At 39.3% G+C, this 19042-nt stretch overlaps 1 protein-coding gene across 2 annotated transcripts; it reads right to left on the bottom strand.

The window, feature by feature from the left end:
• Positions 1 to 15387: 15387 nt before the first annotated feature.
• On the bottom strand, positions 15388 to 18682 carry LOC147440562 (uncharacterized). Of its 2 annotated transcripts, XM_086530287.1 has the most exons (6): positions 18285 to 18680; positions 17764 to 18191; positions 16297 to 17455; positions 15872 to 16074; positions 15754 to 15765; positions 15388 to 15656 (listed from the first exon to the last, which is right to left on the bottom strand). In XM_086530287.1, the coding sequence occupies exons 2-6, from the start codon at positions 18031 to 18033 to the stop codon at positions 15459 to 15461; spliced, it is 1842 nt and encodes a 613-aa protein (XP_086386413.1). In that variant the 5' UTR covers positions 18034 to 18191; positions 18285 to 18680; the 3' UTR covers positions 15388 to 15458. The 2 variants fall into 2 exon arrangements, with proteins under 2 accessions (XP_086386413.1, XP_086386412.1); XM_086530286.1 differs by lacking the exons at positions 15388 to 15656; positions 15754 to 15765 and having other exon boundaries at positions 15933 to 16141; positions 18285 to 18682.
• Between the last annotated feature and the right edge of the window lie 360 nt (positions 18683 to 19042).

Here is a 19042-nt window from a genome sequence, read left to right as displayed (position 1 = left end):
AGTTTAACCGCAATTAGTGATAATCCATATCACCACCCCATCTCCCTTTTTTGTGTATCAAACCCTACTTCATACAGCTTACTTAAGGACTGGGGAGTATTTTTTGTAACAGCATCTCTATCTTATCTCATCCTTCGACATCACGTATACCCTTACTTTTGACTAGCTTCTTGCATTCACAATACTCAAGGTTAGTTCTAGATCAATTTGATAACAAAAAAACATGCCCAAATTCTTTAAATAATTTCTAGCAGCTTCAAAAAAGCGTTGTGTAATTACCAAGATTGGAGTTCTTGCTTGCTTCTCCAGTAAATTCTAGAATTTTATGTTCTTAGTCTATTTCCCTTTTCGTTAGCTTCACCCATTTTCCTTTGTTTTTTTGGATCAAGTCCTATTCCAGATAGCTAATCTTAGAGTTTGGCTTATCCCCACCCCCACCTTATTTCACTCTTCATACCAAGATGCTCACTTGCTTTCGAGTGATTCTTTGCATTCACAACAATGGTTTGAGTTCATTTTTAAACTTGGATTTTGACTACAAAGATATATGTGTGAGGTAAAATCCATATTTTCATGAGATTAAGAAACACTTGCACACTTCCATTTCAAACTTTGATGAGGCCAATATACATGTTAGAATAAGTAGGGGAAGCCCTCAAGTTTCACTTGTTCAAAGCTAAAGAGATGCATATGAAAATAGTTTGAGCCATCTACTATTCATCACCCACTAGCCACAAACACACCAACATCTTCAATGAACTATCAACACAATCAGCCCGAATTTCCCTTGAAAAAGTTTTGAGTAAAGGATATCTTCTAGCCAAAGTACGAGAATGCAACTATGAAATTCCCAGGCCCCATCACTATAACTAAATGAATGCACATGGCCTGCTACACGAGCCCCAATAAAACTAATAAGCACAGAAGTAAAAACTTGGAGATGAGACTTCTTCCAATCAAGTAATAGTGATAGTACATTATCATAGAGAAATCAAGTAATAGCGATACTACATGATATTATAGAGAAGTCAAAAAATTTTGAATTATTTTCAACGTGGTATGAATTGACCACTCATCACTATAGTGCCATTTTGCTAACTTCTGATGTATTTTATTCATGAGCTCAAGAATCCATTAATTAGCCGATACATCTACCATCAAGGGATACCCAAGTTTTGGTAATTGTACTTGTTTTGATTGTTTTCTTTCATGGCATTGTCCTTTTAGAGAAAATGACCTTGACATAAATATTAATCTCTTTTTCTTGCAAGAATATCCAACGAGCCATGTGCCTCTATAGACTATGGCGCTGCCTTTCAATGAACGAGAGAGAGAGAGAGAGAGAGAGAGAGAGAGAGAGAGAGAGAGATGCCTTTGTTGAAGCTATATATAGCTTTCCCTAATTAGATTAGGTTTCACCTGTATATACATGACTTGTGATCAATAGATTAGGTTTCACCTGTATATAGATTACTTGTGATCAATATGATTCAGTTTTTTGGATTGTGCATGATGTCTTGATTATCTCAATTCTCTACATCTCCTCTATTTTTACATTTCAGAGTGGTATTAGAGGTACCACAAAATTACTATGATCAATCTCATGATGCAGACAAAAAGAAGTATACACGCATAGTCATTGTCATGCTCATGATTTCTATAATAATTCTCACGTTTATGTTTTATGTACTGTGCATGTATAGAATATTATATGATAGATTTCAAGCTTTGAATATCCCTGCTCAGTCATCATTCTAATTGGATTGTAGTCAGGTTGTATTGTCGTTGTGCATGTGTAATGGTTTTTGGACACTCGTAACTTCCAATCAATTTTTTGAAGTGTTCTTCATATAATTTGGTAGAGTAGTCGAGATCAATGGTACTCCCGTTACATTAATCTCTTGTGCCAAAAATTCAAAATGGTCAAGATTAATTGTAGTTCATGTTACGTTAATCTCATGTGTCAAAAATTCTTGAGCTAGTTGCGCTTTTCGATTTGATTCCAAATTTGTAAAAAACGGAGTTCGGAGCTATAAGTTATGTTGTTTTTTGTGTAGATTTCTTTGACACGGGTTTTGTCATGACCACTCTCTTTTGAGTTGTTTCGCCAAAATCAGACAATTCTTCGTCCATTTTTTTCCATAAGAAGCAAAGCAATAGATTTTGTTCGTTTGTCATATGTTTTTTTTTTTTTTGGACCGCTTTATTTTTTGTTGTACGTGTTTCATTTGAAGTTGAGTATATTATAACTGAAGCATTGATATTTGTATTTATGATACTCATCCTGAAGACAACTCAATTCTCCTACTATCTCATTATCTCTTGTATGGTGTGTTTACTTTTTGCATATTTTGGATTGTATGTGTTTCACTTGATTTTGAGTATTTTATAATCAAAGCATTGATATTTGTAGTTTTGATACTCATTTTGAAGACAACTTGACTGTCTTACTATCTCATCATCTCGTGTATGGTGTGAAAATTATGTGATTTCATATTGTAACATATTCTCTCAAATTGTATTGTCAAAAGTTTTTCTTTTGGACAAAAAATTGTTCATCACTTTCAAGGACAAGGATTTCTTGGATGGAAGGTAAAAATGCTACTAATTCTTGAGGGAGATGACCTTTGTTCTTGGTAATCATGAATGCCATTCTTAATCTCTTCGTGCAAACAAAAACAACACTCCTATGATTGAAGAAGCTATCTTTGAAAAATGGTAGACCAACTATAACAATTGGGTTCGACGTGATAAAGCCGCTTGTCAATACATCCTTTTTTCTTTTCAAAAATCTCTTATGCTTGATGTCTATGAATTTTCAACTTCACAAGCTATATGAGTATATTTGTTAGAAAATTTTATAAAAAAAGTCAGTTATAGAAGTACTTTATTTTCTTAGTCTATTCACTAAATTACAATACAACATTAGAACTCTCATGTCAATGCATAACGAATCATTCAAGAATATTGTCAATCAACTGGCTATTATTGATGATGCTATTATATGCAAACAATTGGTCATACAACTTACATTTAAAAGATTTTTCTTATGATAATATTATTACCACCTTGTTTAACAAGGATGGGATTAATTTTGATCCTGCTTGCATTTTCTTGGTTGAGTGTTCTCAAAGACATGAATGATATCATACAAATCAAGAAACATTTATGATCTCACATGTGGATATAGATTCAGATCATGCTTGCATTTCCTTGATTGAGTATTTTCAAAAACATGAATGACATCATGTAAATCAAGAACCGGTTATGATCTCACAAGCAGAGAAAGATTTAGAACAAGCTTTACTTGCTCGAAGATGTTTCTTTTCATACTTTAATCATAAAGGTCGTCGTACTGGTAACTTTTTTTTTTCAAATTTTCTAATAGAAATTGCTCTTATTATGATAGAAATAGACACACTATAAAATGATTGTTGAGCAAAGCAATATGACAAAGAATATGGTATTGCATGTGGACAAATAGCCACGTTTATCCAAAATTCTTCTCTTTGTGACTATTATGGAAAAGCTCATCATACAACTCATGAATGTTTTTTTTTTAAAACTGGATCTGAATTGTAATAGAGCAAATTCTATTCAACATGATAACTTTGTTTCAAAAATAAATGGTGTTCTTTATTCAACCTCCCTGAAAAGGATACTTCATGTTCGTGATGAATCTCTATTTATTATTATTCTTTATTACCATATACATGTGGTAGTGATGTGTTTGAACACAGTAGAACCGTCGGGGCCTTTTTCCCCTCTTTAGGAGGTTTTTTCCCCCGAGCATTGTATATACCCCCATCACTCTAGGGCTATCTATCTTTCCATTGCACACTAAGTAACACACTCTCTATTGTGTGCCTCGAGCTTCTTCGTCTTCTCCAAGCTGTGTGCGTTTCTCTACAATAGCATGTGTTGATCCCACTCTGTTTCTCCTATTTTTGGGCAGTTTTCACATCAGGTGCAGCAATTACCATGGCTGACAACAACACAGATGTCTTTAAGATATTTGTTGTTGAGGACAGGTTGGATGGGGACAATTACCCTATGTGGGCTTATATGATGCAACACGTTCTTATGTCAAAGGGCGTCTTGAATATTGTGCAGGGCATTGATGTACGTCTTGGTTTTGAGGATGTAGGTGATGTGGAGGATGCTGCAAGGATTGCTGCTATTAGAGTTGTTTTGCCTACGGAATAACAAGCTCATTGGGATGTAAAGGATGCGCAGGCTCATGCATTGATTGCATTGTCTGTGAAGTGCACCATTGTTCCTCACATCCGTTCAGCAAAATCTGCAAAACAGGCTTGGGATATTTTGGCTGGTCTTTATGCAAGCCGCAATGAGGCTAAAATTGCTTTGTTGCGTAAAGAGCTGGAGTCGAAGATTATGCATGAGGAAGATAATATGGACACTTTCCTTGCTAGTGTCAAGGATATCAATGAGCAACTTATTGCTGCAGGTGAAGTCATTTCAGACAGCTCCCTTGTGCAGACTGTTCTTGATGCCTTACCAGATTCTTACCAGACTTTTGCTAGTACTTGGAGACTTATGACCCAAGGAAATCCAGTAGTTGTCAAGTTTGATGCGTTATGCACATTGCTGTTGCAAGAGTCACTTTCCAGAAAAAATAGGACTAGACAGCCTGCAGTTGAACAGGCTTTTATTGCTTCTCAAAGGAAGGGTGGTAACAACAATGCATCCACTTCTTATGGTTCTGCCTGCCGAGTGGCAAAAATTCTGTTCCTAATGCTTCTACTGGCAGCACCTCGTCTGGCAATTCTGGTGATAAGGGCAAAAAGAAGATGTGTTGCCATTATTGTAAAGCTAATGATCACTTGGTCAAGCAGTGTCCTAAGTTGAAGGCCAAAGAGGCTAAGAAGAAAGAGTGTGGTTCCACTGTAAATGTTGGTTCCACAGCCATTGTTGAGTCTTCTGTGAAAGGAGACTGTGATGTTGATGTCAATGCAGAATGGACTTTTAGTGCAGAGTGCACTTACACTCTTGTTGTCCATGATGCATGCTTGTCACTTGCTGCAGATTCACATGTGTGGTATTTCGATAGTGGTGCTACAAAGCACATTACCTCACATCGTGAATAGTTCACCTCTCTCGAGTCTGTCCCTCATGGGAATTATGTCACTTGTGCCAACAATGCCTCTTATCCAGTTCAGGGAGTTGGAAAAAATGTGCTTACTGCTGCTAATGGCAGTTCTTTCACACTTGTTGATGCACTTTATGTACCTGTGATCAAGAAGAATCTTTTGTCTGTATCTGCACTTGCTAGACTTGGACTTGTAGTCAAATTTGTGGATGACAAATGTACACTCCATGATCTCAATTTTGGTGATGAAATCGTTGCATCGGGGCTTTTGTGCCGTGGGCTGTATAAGCTCATTTTGTATGACAAGTGTGGACAAAATTTTGCAGATACAGTTGCAGATTCAAGGGCTATTTCAGATGCAAAACTTTGGCATGCACGTTTTGGTCATCTGATTTGCCAGTTTGCTACGTTTGCAGAAATATGATATGGTTGCTTCTTTGCCGCCTCTTGAAGCACCTGTCAAACATGTTTGTGAAGGCTGTATTTGGGCAAGATGCAGCATTCTAAGTTTCCAAAGGATGGTTCAGTTCGGGCCACATGCAGGTTGCAGCTTGTGCATAGTGATGTTTGTGGGCCCATGCAAACTCCGTCCTTGGGCAATTACCTTTACTTCGTGACTTTCATTGATGATTACTCCAGGCATGCATGGGTATTTCCGCTTAAAGCGAAGTCGGAAGTTTTTATGTGCTTCAAACAATTTTTGGCTATGGCTGAAAATGTCTCAAAATGTATTATGGACACCCTCCGTTCCGATCGAGGGGGGGAGTATATGTCTCATGGATTCAATGCATTTATGGCTAGTTGTGGGATAAAACACCAATGTACAGTGCCTTATACACCTCAGCAAAATGGTGTTGCTAAGAGGAAAAACAGGTCACTTACGAAAATGGCAGGATGTATGGTCAAAAGTCAACCTTTGCCGCATTCTTTTTGGCTTGAGGCCATCATGTGTGCCACTTATGTACTAAACAGGTGTCCTACAAAAGCTTTGCACTCTATTAGTCCATATGAAGCATGGCACTATACAAAGCCTTCTATTGAGCACATGCGTGTTTTTGGCTGTTTGGCATATGCTTTGGTGCCACAAACACAGCGTAGAAAATTGGATGATAAGGCTGTCAAATGTATTTTTGTTGGTTATAGTGCTTAAAGCAAAGGGTACAGGCTGTATCATCCAAAAACAAAACGTATTCTGGTTTCACGGGATGTAGTGTTTGTGGAAGATTTTGTTCAACCCTTGTTGTCATGTACTAGAGACAGTAATATAAGATTACAGGACATGTATGACACTTTGTTGCCCCTTTTTGGTGGTGGAAATACGAATGTAAGTTCCAATGAGGCAAATGTACAGCCTATGGGGGTTTCTAAAAATGTTACAAATCAGCCTATTACTGATGCAGATGTACATGATGTACTTGATGAGGAAAGGGCTGAAAATGAGCAGGCTAGAGGTATGCCAAAATGGCTAGTGCACACTTTGCGTGACAGTAAATTGGATGCACCTTTGTCTAATCGTACTCGTTCGGGCTCTTACCATGCATCTTATGCATCAGGTTGTTATGCTTTGGCTGTGTCTAGGTTACATGATGTTGAGGAACCTCTGTCTTTTGATGAAGCACAAAATTCAAAAAATTGGATGGTTGCCATGCAATCAGAATATGATGCACTTATATAAAATGACACATGGACTTTATGTGATTTGCCTCCTGGTAAAAAGGCCATTGCTACGAAGTGGGTTTACAATTTGAAACGCAAGCCGGATGGTGAGATCCATCGCCATAAGGCTCGACTTGTTTCAAAGGGTTATGCACAGCAAAAAGGCATAGATTATGCAGAAACTTTTGCTCCCACTGTCGTATGACTACTGTGCGTTTTCTATGTGCAGTGGCAGCTCATTTTGGTTGGGATGTACATCAATCAGACATTGTTATTGCTTTCTTGAATGGTGACATATTTGAGGAAGTTTATGTAACACAGCCTCGCGGTTTTGTCATAAAAGGACAAGAGGACAAAGTGTGTAGATGTAAGAAGGCTTTGTATGGATTGAAGCAATATCCTCGTGCTTGGTATGAGAAAGCTGACACTCATTTCGTCAAACGAGGCTTTCGTAACAGTCCAACAGAAAGCACATTGTATGTAAAGCGTGAGGGTGATGTACTTCTCATTGTGGTTCTTTATGTCGATTGGCTGATCACTGGACCAAATGAGAGACATATTGCTGAATTTAAGGCTGATTTGAATGCTAATTTCAAGATGAAAGATTTGGGGCTGTTGCATCATTACTTGGGTATACAGTTTAAGCAGTGTGATGGTGGTATTTCCTTGTGTTAGAAAGTTACATAGAGACATTGCTATGTAAGTTTGGACTTGAGGATTGCAAACCTATTGCCACTCCCATGGAAACAGGTTTGAAGTTGAGTCTACATGATGATGGCGATCCTGCTGATGTCACTCTTTATCAAACTGTTGTTGGCTGTCTCATTTATGTATGCAACACGAGGCCGGATATTCAGTTTGCAGTCTCACAAGTCAACAGATTTATGCATAGCCCAGGGTCAAAGCATTGTGACGGGCTGTCAAGAGGATTTTTCGCTACTTGAGTGGCACTTTACATCTTGGCTTGTTTTATCCCAAGGGGGGATCATTGCCGCCAGACTTACATGCTTTTCCGGACTCAGATTGGGCTGGTTGTTTTGACACGCGAGTGTCCACAAGTGGTTTTTGTTTCATGCTTGGGAGTTCATGTATATCATGGTTGAGCAAGAAGCAACCTACTATGGCCACTTCAAGTTGTGAGGTTGAGTATAGGACAGTCTTCACAGCTACGGTTGAGTGTGTATGGCTCAGACGCCTTATGGACACTGACAGTCAGAGCACATTGGTAGTTGCGAGGAACCCAGTTTTTCATGCTCGCACAAAGCACATTGAGGTGCATTACCACTATGTCAAGGAGAGGATCTTAGCGGGAAAGATCAGCTTGGCTTATGTGCCAACACAAGACACCCTTGCAGATCTTTTCACAAAGGCATTGTCTTGTGAGAAGCTTGAAGCTTTCCGCAAAGCTTTGGGCTTACTCCCCTTTGTGGACTGATCGTGTCCTCAGGGCATGGCACTTCCCTTTACTCATGTGCCAGCCCTCGTTCACCGCATCACTCCAGGGGAGATTTGTTACCATATACATGTGGTAGTGATGTGTGTGAACATACTAGGATCGTCGGGGCATTTTTTCCCTCTTTAGGAGGTTTTTTCCCCCGAGCATTGTATATATGCCCATCACTCTAGGGCTATCTATCTTTCCATTGCACACTAAGTAACACACTCTCTATTGTGTGCCTCGAGCTTCCTTCGTCTTCTCCAAGCTGTGTGCGTTTCTCTGCAACCCTAATTCCAACATTCTTGTGCTACGCAAAACATAACATATCAATTTTAATGGTTATATGATTATATCCTCTTCCTATTTATAAAATTGGTTTACTTTGTTGATGACACAACATGTCAAGTTAAAAGTATTTGTGATTTGTATTTGGGTACTTTATTTTTTATTAAAACTTTGTGAAGTGTTACAAAATCTTCTAAGGAAATTTCTTTTGGTTATAAAGCTCGTTAATATTGGCCTCTTTATTACCTTTGATCATACAAAGTATCACATCAACGAAAACAGTCATATTATAGCTGTTATTCCCCAGAATAGGAATCTATTTGAACTATCTTTGAATGAGGATGTTGCAAGTGTTGTTACAGTTTGAGGGGATCTTAATTCTCGAAAATGGCATCATCGTTTTGTGCATTCAAATGTTTCAAATTATTTGATATTTATTAGCGTGATTGTGTACAAGGCATGGAGTTTAAAGGTCATCCTCATATGGGGATATGTGAGTTATGTGTACCTAATAAGCATTCTCAAAAACCTTTTCCAATTTCTACTAGAACTCATTAGAAAGCATTGCTTGCAATTATTCATATGGACATTTGTGGACTCTTTCCTCCAACCAAATCTCATTATTGATATTTTATGGCTTGTAGAGTTTTTAAAATTTGCCATTGTTTTCCTCTTTCAACATAAATCAGACGCTTTATCAGTTTTCAAGAAATATCAAAAAATTGCAAAATATCATATTGATCATCATGTAAAGAAACTTCTCAGCAACAATGGTGGAGATAATATTTTCAATAAGCTCTATGAATATTGTATTGACCAAAGAATATTGTATTGACCAAAGCATCCATCAAGAAGCATGTTATTCCCTATTCTCCTCAATAGAATAGCATCACAAATGCAAGAATCTCACTATCCTTAATGCCACGTGGTGTATGCTCATTTACTCTAGATTGTCTCGATGTTTTTGAGCTGACATAGTTTTGATGGCATTATTTGTGCAAAATCATCTTCCTATAATTGCTCCTTTTGATAAAATATCGATTACTCTGTGGACTAGTGAAACTCTTTTTGTCTCACATTTTCGTACCTTTGGGTGTATTGCTTATATCCATGTACCTAAATTTGAAAGTTATTTTATTTAATATTCAAATAATTATAAACGATACAAGTTTTATGGTCTATCTTCAAAAAAGATTATAGTAAGTTGTGATGATATTTTCAATGAACAACTCATAGGAAGTACTTGATTTATAGAAAATGCTAGAAAGACATGGAATATAGATTTTTTTCATGATACCATGTCATTGTTAGTCGCTGCTTTCCTTTTGTGTGATGTGAGCTTTTTTGAAGGATAATACTGACTTTTCAAATGTTAATATACATCAAACATGTATTATGGTTGAGGATGATATTAAGTGTTTATATTTATGTTGATTTTCCTATTAATACCAAGCATGGTACCTATCGTATTTCGTATTTATGATGATGATGTTCTTAATATTGATCTCACTATGTTTGAGGATCCTATCAATTATAGCGATGCAATATAGACTCCACAACAGGATCAATGGCAAGAGGCTATGAAAGCTAAATATGAGTCTCTTCTCTCCAAAGATACTTGTATTTTTATAGAGCTTTCACATAGATATACTCTTATTAAATGCAAATAGGTTTGCAAAACCAAAACTAAAGCGGATGAAACCTTTGACAAGTTCAAAACTCAGTTATGGAAAAATACCAAAAGTTTCACACAAATTGCAGGAGTTGATTATCACGAGACTTTCACATGTTGTTCGTATTATTAGTATTAGGATTTTATTAGTATTTATTGTCGAGTTTGATTTGGAGGTTCATGGCGAAAATTAGGTCTAACATCCAAAGGTAAGGAAGATTTAGTATGTTTACTTCATCAAGCACTTTCTAGTTTCAAATAAGCTTCAGGGCCCTGGTATCAAAAGATTGATCTTTTTCTCAATCTGAAGGTTTTATCTTGGATTCTAACTTATATTTCAAATGTCGAAATGATCGTTTGTTCTTCATTATCTATATGTGGATGGCACCATACTTGTTTCCAACAATTATCATTTTCTTCAACAAGTAAAGAAGGTTTTGTCTTCCGCATTTCATATGGCGGATTTGGGAAACATACACTCATGCCTTGGTATTCAAATCCAGTGGTATCATGAGAAGTGCGTTTTGTTACTCCGTCAGACAAACTTCATTCAGAACATTGTTCGAAAAATTTGGCTTGATCTTTGTACATTTTGCTAATACTCCTTATCTTGTGAGTTCTAAGAAAGACTCTCAATTTGTGCAAAAGATAGAGAGTTGGCATCACATCAACCTTATACTAACTCTTGTTGGATATCTCCAATCTGTTGGATTAAATACTTGTCTTAGTATTCCTTTTATTGCAAATTTTCTTAGACAACATCTCACATCTCCATCTCTTCAGCATTGATATGCAACAGAGCAGGTTTTGAAGTATTTGAAAGGCACTGCAGATTTTGATTTGGTTTATCGACACAACAAAACTCCAAGTCTATGAGCTCACTTCATCTTTTGGGATATGGAGATGCAAATTGGGAAAGTTCTCATTTGATTCTACATGTGAAATGGTCATTTTTCAAGAAACACTAATGTGAAGGTCATTTTCATCTTTATCAAATGGTCATTTTGTGTTTTGAACTAATAAGAAACAACTTTTTGTGTAGAAATTTCTACCAAAGAGGCTGAGTATGTAGCTACATCTTTAGCATCTTGAGAGTTGGTATGGCTACGAAAAATTCTTGTAGATATTAGTCATCCTTCACTATCAAATACATCACTTCGGTGTGATAATCAAAGTGCCATCAATCCTGCTAAAAACTATGTTCAAGACAACCAGTTGATACATATTACAGTGCATTATCATTATCTACGATATGAGTGAAAAAGACACAATCATGATTGAACATTTTCCCAGTGATAAGATGCTTGTAGATATCTTCACCAAAGGAGTTAGTGAATGATGATTCAATCTCTTATGCTCATATCTTAGGGTTGATTCACTCTTTGGAGATTAAACTATTCAGTATCATTGTAATTTTGTAGGCACTATACACCTCATATATGCACGTCCACACTCCGATCTCTTGGTCATTTTATAAATATATGTATATTCACTTCACACATGCACCATAGTCCTTCTTCATTATCCTTATACGTGTTTGTATATGGGGGCTCAAATTCTTTCCTTGTACTTCCAAGGCGTTTTTCATCCACCACTAAAGATCTTTGCTTGCATGGAGGTGTTGGAGCTATATATATCCCGCCCTAACTAGACTAAGTCTCACCTGTATCTACTGGACTTGTGATCAAGTAGATTCACTCATTTAGAGCATACATGGCGTTTTGCTTGTCTCTACATCTCCTCTATCTTCATGTTTCAACAACCTCTTACTAATTCTTCCACTCACATGGCAAGGTTTGAAAAAAACATGCCCTTTTTACAAGGGCTCGGAAAACCTTTACTTCAACCCTCCCATTCTCTTGAAGGGCAATGCCAATAAACCAAGATGTATTTTGTGTTGTTATATTCATGTTCAAGTTTTGCTTTGCTTTCCACAATTGCAATAAATAATTCTTGATTTGATTATGCAAGACATCAAAGCACAAAATGTGGAAACAATTTATGTGGTTAAAGTGTAGGATGTAGATTTTGATACATATGATGCGCTCATAACAAGGGGCATCATGCACACTTGCTTGATGCCACGATCCACATCACAACTTTTGAGTATTCAGCTACAGTTACACTTGCTGAGGGAAAAAAATTATCTCAAGACAATTACACTTGGGTGCTTGGGAGAGTCTTACCTCGAGTGGTTGTGAATTGCTTTTGTTTGGCACTCAATTTGGATTATTTGCATTCCCATCATTAAATATGGTCTTCAAACGCGCACATTGTGAGAATTCCAAAGCATGATATGCTTGAAGATTTCCCAAATTGTAGCACATTCAAAATAGCTTCTCAATTTTCAAATCAAGTATCTTTTTCCTATGCTCTAAAAAAAATTCAAAGCAAGATTTTGTAGCATGTGATTCAATTCATGTTGAGACTAAGCGAACATGCCTACATTAGTGGCACTGTTTGAACAATGTGGACTCCACTATACATTAAGTCCAAATCAACCATACATTTTGGGGCTCATCCAAGGGGGGGGCAAATAGGGATTATCTAGTACCCAAAGACTATTTTGAAGAGTGTTCATGATTATTGGCTACTCTTCAAATTGTATTTGTCAAAAAAATTTCTAGCGTTAAATGATTTTATTCGTTAAATAAACACACTACAAAGGACCACTTGCATAAAGAGATTCATCCCAAACCTTGTACCTATATAGGTTTGTGGGTAATTTATATTTGCCTAGCCATCTATAACTACTATAAAGGACCATTTTAGTCAAAAGATTCATCTATAATTACTAATCCTTGCGAGTTAATGATAGCTCATGTCCCTCATTTTCAACCACGAGGACATCATGCTTGATGGGTCTGATACACTCATTCATGGTATCTACAATGCACAAGGAGTCATCGATCACAACAATGCACGTGCAAAAGAGTATACCACCTTCATAAGGCTTTAATCCCCTCAGTACAGAGGAGAATTGTGAGGAATTATCATCATTGACAATGTTTTACAAGAAAAATGACACACAATCACTGAAAAACAAACGTTTGCATTGGACACCAAAACACATTTTTTCAAACAATGAAGCTACCCATTTAAAAGCATCGAGGCTCTATGTGAGTTTGGTTTCAATAGGGGACATTAAAAAGCAAGCAACTTCAAGCAAGAGGCGCACCACAACTGGAGTACCATAATTTTGAGACCTTACAAAGCAAAGCTCAGGCACAATGCATAAACCATGATTCTGTCAGTCATGTGCTACCATTGGGATATTGACTTGCTCAGGTGTCTCCACTGATTAGCAAATCAAATTGATCTGCTGATCCCAGCAATTTCATCCTTGCTCAGACCAAATCACCTTCGCAAGGCATTATGTCCAAGGGCAGTCATAGGTTTAAAGCACCATACACACAGCTAAATCGGAGTAGCGCATTACTTGGAGAAATAGAAGACTACTTATTTGTCACTGACTGCCAACATAGAGATAGCCTGCACTGCAATTTGGGACATAATTTGGATTTCTTTAAATTAAGAATGCACTGCAATTTGGGACATAATCTGGTTAAGAACCTGAAGCTTTCCATAACCTTTCCTACTCCAAGAATCCTCATCAATACAACCTCAATGGATGGACTCTCTTTATCTACCTTGTTAATTCTGTAGGTTGACATCAACATATTCTCATTCAAGCACATGGTGATATACTTAATATAGAGCGAGCTCCCTTCTAAGCTTGTACAAGCTACCTCTCTACTCTTCCTCATTTCCATTCTCAATCGTTGCTAATTGCATTGCAATCGCTACTGTCAGCCAAAACCCCGTCAGGCAAATGAGAAATCTGTGATGACACCGCCTTCTAAGGTTAGTTAATTATGTACACCCAAGTAACAAATGCAAAGCCTTCTAATAACATCACTATCTTCCAAACGCCATGGACCATCAGATCATAGGGGAATAAATAAGCATGCATGCCCAAATATCAAGTACAACTATAGTTTACACTGTTGAAGAGCATGCACATGCACATGCACACTCTCCACTTTATGAGCTCTATTCAGACAGACTTCTGTGTTTTTTGAAGGGGAAAAGGATGCAGGAGAGGGGAGGGATACACAAGTTATGAACACTTTGGCTCTAGGCGTAAGTAAGAGGCCTCCCCGATAGGCCCTCCGAAGGAGCCTTTGGAGGGCCCTCATAGCAGATAACCGAAGCCCCATACACCTTCATATCGCTGCAAGCACCCCCTACATTTGAGAATCGCTTTTTCACAGGCAGGAGCAGGTAGCCTCCAGCATATCACACATCTTACATCACAGAAATGGCACAGTTAACTGGCTACTACACAGGTTAACTCTCTGGCTTCCAGTGGCAGATGAGGCTCTGCTTCAAACTCAGAGGGCCCTACATAATGTAAAGAGCCCTCCAATCTGCAGGGCTTATGAGGGAGCCCTCCCCATAGGCCCTCCAAAAGCCCTCAAAGATCAGATGCCGCACAGGCTGACGAGGGAGATCTGCTGAATGGGAGGGGCTCCAACTTTTTCACTTGGGGATGCCTCAATCAACTTGCAGAAAACAACTTGCAATTCTAGGCTATCGAGCTCAGCTACACCTCCAAAACACTTACGAGGTCAATTCCTATCTTTTCCTCAAAGGGAGGAATATTCAAAAATCCCATAAAGGTTTACGTGCTAATGATTTTTTTTAGTTTCTTAGTGCGTCCTGATTTGGGTTCTTTGTTCTTGCTTGGCTGCTAATGGAAGCTAAGGACCCTTTGACCCAAGTAAGAAAAATAACTCTTACTAGATTTCAAAGCTGACAAATCTGCACCCTATCACCCACAACCAAACAGCCAAGCTGATCATACGAACAAGCTCTTAAGCTCTATCAGATCAAGCTCTATCATGGCAATCAGATCAACAATCCATTGAATCCTTCCCAGTGGGGTGCACTATAGACATAATGGCCCCCTGATTCTAATATGTACCTCATTGACCAAACAATTATCGTGCAACATGAAGAACAAATTCCTTCGATACTGATTAACCTCAAGTATCAACATTCTGAATCACAAGGCCCCTCATGTCATCAACATGAAAGAACACATAAACCCTCTTCCCTGGACACCAAAGAAACATACCATGCAGATTAAAACAGCTTTATTTCAATCTCTCCCTATTGCAGCAGACATATACACCACGTGAAGAAAAAAAGAGCAGACAATAATTATACAAAAAGAAAATCATACTTAATTTCACAAGCTTCGAAGTCAGTACATAGTAGAACACCAGGCATTCTCAGAATGTCTGTAAACAAGAAACAAATTCTACAGGCATAACAAATAGCAGGGCAACCTGTGAGGGAGGACCTGTTGTGCACCTACATGAATGCAAAACCACAGATTTACCAGTCATGCATGCCCTTAGCTTACAACACCCAATGTTATAATTCCCTGCTGAAATATCTGCGACACCGCCAATGTCAACAATTGCATCCTGTCATGAATGTCAGAAGTGATATTAGCTTATAATCCATCATAGAACATGCTCGCACATTTGTCATTCGATCATTTGCCATGAAGAGACCTCCCACCTTAAAGAGCACCTGGCATGCAGTTCCATGCACAATCACCAAGCTCCGATATGTTGCCAAGACCACTCATCGCTGCAAGTTGGTCGAAATCAACATTTGCATTCTGCCCAAATATCACCTCTAAACCCCCTGAATGGCCAACTTGATCTAGCTGAATACTGCCCGAGTGGGCCCTTTCATCATAAAGAGCATACCCATCTGGCCTCTCAAATGCAAGAAGTGTATCAAGCTCCTCATCAACAGAAGGTCCAACGCTATCTTCTGTTTCCATATTGAGTAGAGGCAACTGCCCATTCGCGTTCAAGTTGGAGTCACCTATTCCTGCTCTCCAAGATACAACAAACCATGAAGAAGAAGAATAGGCCAAACATTCTGCAAATCCCAAGGCCTTACAAAGGCAAAATAATCAGAACTTTCTCAAACTTTCTACAAGGATTAAAAAGATGGACTAAGCATAACAAAATGCCACGGGGTGGCTTCAATTCACGGTCTGAAACATTGATATAGCAGACACAACATGAGGCTGAATTACCAAATGGTTACCTTGTAGTGCGAACATAGGAACTATGGTGGGAGAAGCGTTTTCCGATGTTGTCTTCCAATCATCAGTTAGCAGTGTAAGAGAGCGGCCCCCCAGCAAAGACAGTGGATCGTTACTTGCCACTCTTGATAAGTTTTGAAAGCTTGAGGGCCCAGTAAACTTGGGAGATACATTGTTTGGCGTGACTACAAGCAGCTGCTTCACCAAATCTGCGGACAACACTTTCGGACTTGGGCCATTTTGTTGGAGCAGTACATCAAATAGCCTTCCACTATTTGTGGCTGTGCACTCATTGCTTGTAGAGCCAAAGCTGTCCACCTCTGAAAGGGGAAGCGATTGGCTAGCCGAAAAAGGGCTAGAGAGGCTGGAGCTGCTATCAGCAGACTCTGCCAGTTGGACTGAAGGGAGCTCTCCATTGAGGCATTCAATTTCATGCCTTGGAGAAGAAAAGTTGCAAGACGAGGTTGCGGTGCTTTGCTTGCTGCCAATCTTGTCATGAACACCAAAGCTGACACCGCTACTTGCAAGTGCATACATGCTAAGCTGTCTGTCCGGAGGCTCTGGCTCATAAGGAAAACCATGGTAGACCAACTCTGGCTTTCCCATGTTGACATCATAAAAGCACCTCTCTGGTTGTTGTAGACACATATTGGGCGATGAGAAGCGACAAAATGGCCCTCCGGAGGCACTCCCCATCATTTTATTGAACGGCACCTCCCTTGGGTGTCCGAAACTGGAAACAACATTGTCATAAACACCAGGACTCGGCATATTAGTTCCACTTGTCAACAAAAATCCGCGCTCATCTATAGCATTGCTGCTCTTGGTTAAAGGCCCATTGTTTTTGAGGTAAACTTGGGATGCCTTTGGACTAACATTTACAACACACGTCTCTCCTTTGGTGGTTTTCAAGCTTTGTATGCCTGTAGACATGGACTTGTGAGAACTTCCACCAGTGTTTGAATCTGCACGACTACCCCCACTGAATCTCAAACTCACAGCTCTTCTTTCATCTGCAGAGCATTCAGGCTCTCGTTGTTGAGAGCAGGTAGAAGCAACAGGAACAATATCTGGAGGATAAAGGGGCTGACCCGCCCGCATATGCCTCTTCACACGGGTGTTCCAGAAGTTCTTGACTTCGTTGTCAGTACGGCCATGGAGCTACAACACCAAGGACACCATAATTGAAAGAGTTTGACATGCAATTCCATGTTTGACATTAAAGCCAGTTAAATCACCCGCATTAACCGAAACATAAAGCAACAGGATGCATGCCTAGGAAGTAAAGATGTCTAGAGAAATATCTACACCATCCCATCCATTGCGTGTGTATCCAAGAACTTGTACAATGTCTTCATTACATGATTAAAAGCAGCAAGAAGACATCAAATCTTCCTTGTGACATGCACATACTTCATGCCCATTTCCATGAAATGCTGTGTATGTAGGAAAAGAAGATTTGAGAATACCATTGCCGATATGCGAGACCAGCGGTTCCCAAGAAGGGCATGCTGCTCTATTATAAGGCGCTCCTCTTGAGGAGAGAACCGGCACTTCTTGAGGTTTGGACGAAGATGGTTTGTCCATCGGAGTCGGCAACTCTTGCCACAGCGTGCAACCCCAGAATACTTCTGCACACAGTTCCAGTTACCTTCTCCATACTGCTTTACATACGCCTGTAGCAATGCATCCTCCTCGGCTGTCCAGGGACCCTTCTTCAATGGCGAAACATTCTCCATATACTCTCTTTGCAGCAATGGGACTGGCTGACGTGCTTGACTACTGGGTCGGTAAAGCTCAGTGGAGAGAAACCGGGAGCTCAGTCGCCACTGAGAATACACTCAGGTCTCAAAGAACGCCATGAAAATATAGATAGCACTAGAGCTCACGCCTTCACCTACAGAAAACAGCTAGAAATATAAGCGACTGTAGCTACGGCAGTGCAAGGAGCCAAGAACAACAAGAAAGGTAGGAGGGGCACGAGTCTTGCCTCTAACTAAGGCGGGCAGCCAAATACTCGTGCTAAGAAGACTGCGAACCCTAAGTAGAGAGCGATAGACCAAAAATGACACAACAGGAAACGGCGTGGAACCCTAAATTGGACACGACAGAACCCGCACAGGCAAGAAAGCTCGTGCAGAGGTGAAGAGCTCTGAGCTTGTACAGCTGCAGGGAGGAAGAAGATGAAGAAGCTCTCACGGGAAGAAGATGGTGATGGGGTGCCCAGATGTAGCGCAAAGGGAACCCATTTGCAGCAGAAGGGGGGAATTCGAAAAGCAAAATGCCAGGAAGAAGGTGTCTTTTGTGGGTTTCTCTTTTGTGGGTGATGAAAGCAGGTGACGATGATGGGCAGTGGTTGCGACTTTTGCTGGGACTGCGGGTCTCTACGGATTCGCGTGTTTGCTATGTGTGACAAGAAGATGATGAAAGCTTCACATTCTCAAGCTCCTTTCTATATCACAAAAATTCCCATACCTGGCCCTTAGAATATCCCCTCCTTACATCAACATCCCTATCAACATCACAAAGATAGAGACCCACCCTTGCATGCACATTGCACATTCCATAGGAAATTAGGCATCCACAGTGTGCGAAGTTTGAACACATTAGGCTACATTTCACAACTCACAAACAGACAATTTGTGGATATGTGATAGGGATAGACATACGAGTAACATGTCAATCAAGAGACGATGGCATTGCCCTCTATATTGCATCATTCTATTTATCGATAAGAACAATCAAGAC

This window comes from Adiantum capillus-veneris, chromosome 15 (assembly GCF_014529385.1).
Source record: "Adiantum capillus-veneris isolate H3 chromosome 15, ASM1452938v2, whole genome shotgun sequence".
NCBI classification, from domain to species: domain Eukaryota; kingdom Viridiplantae; phylum Streptophyta; class Polypodiopsida; order Polypodiales; family Pteridaceae; genus Adiantum; species Adiantum capillus-veneris.
This window is presented reverse-complemented; position numbering and strand designations above follow the sequence as displayed.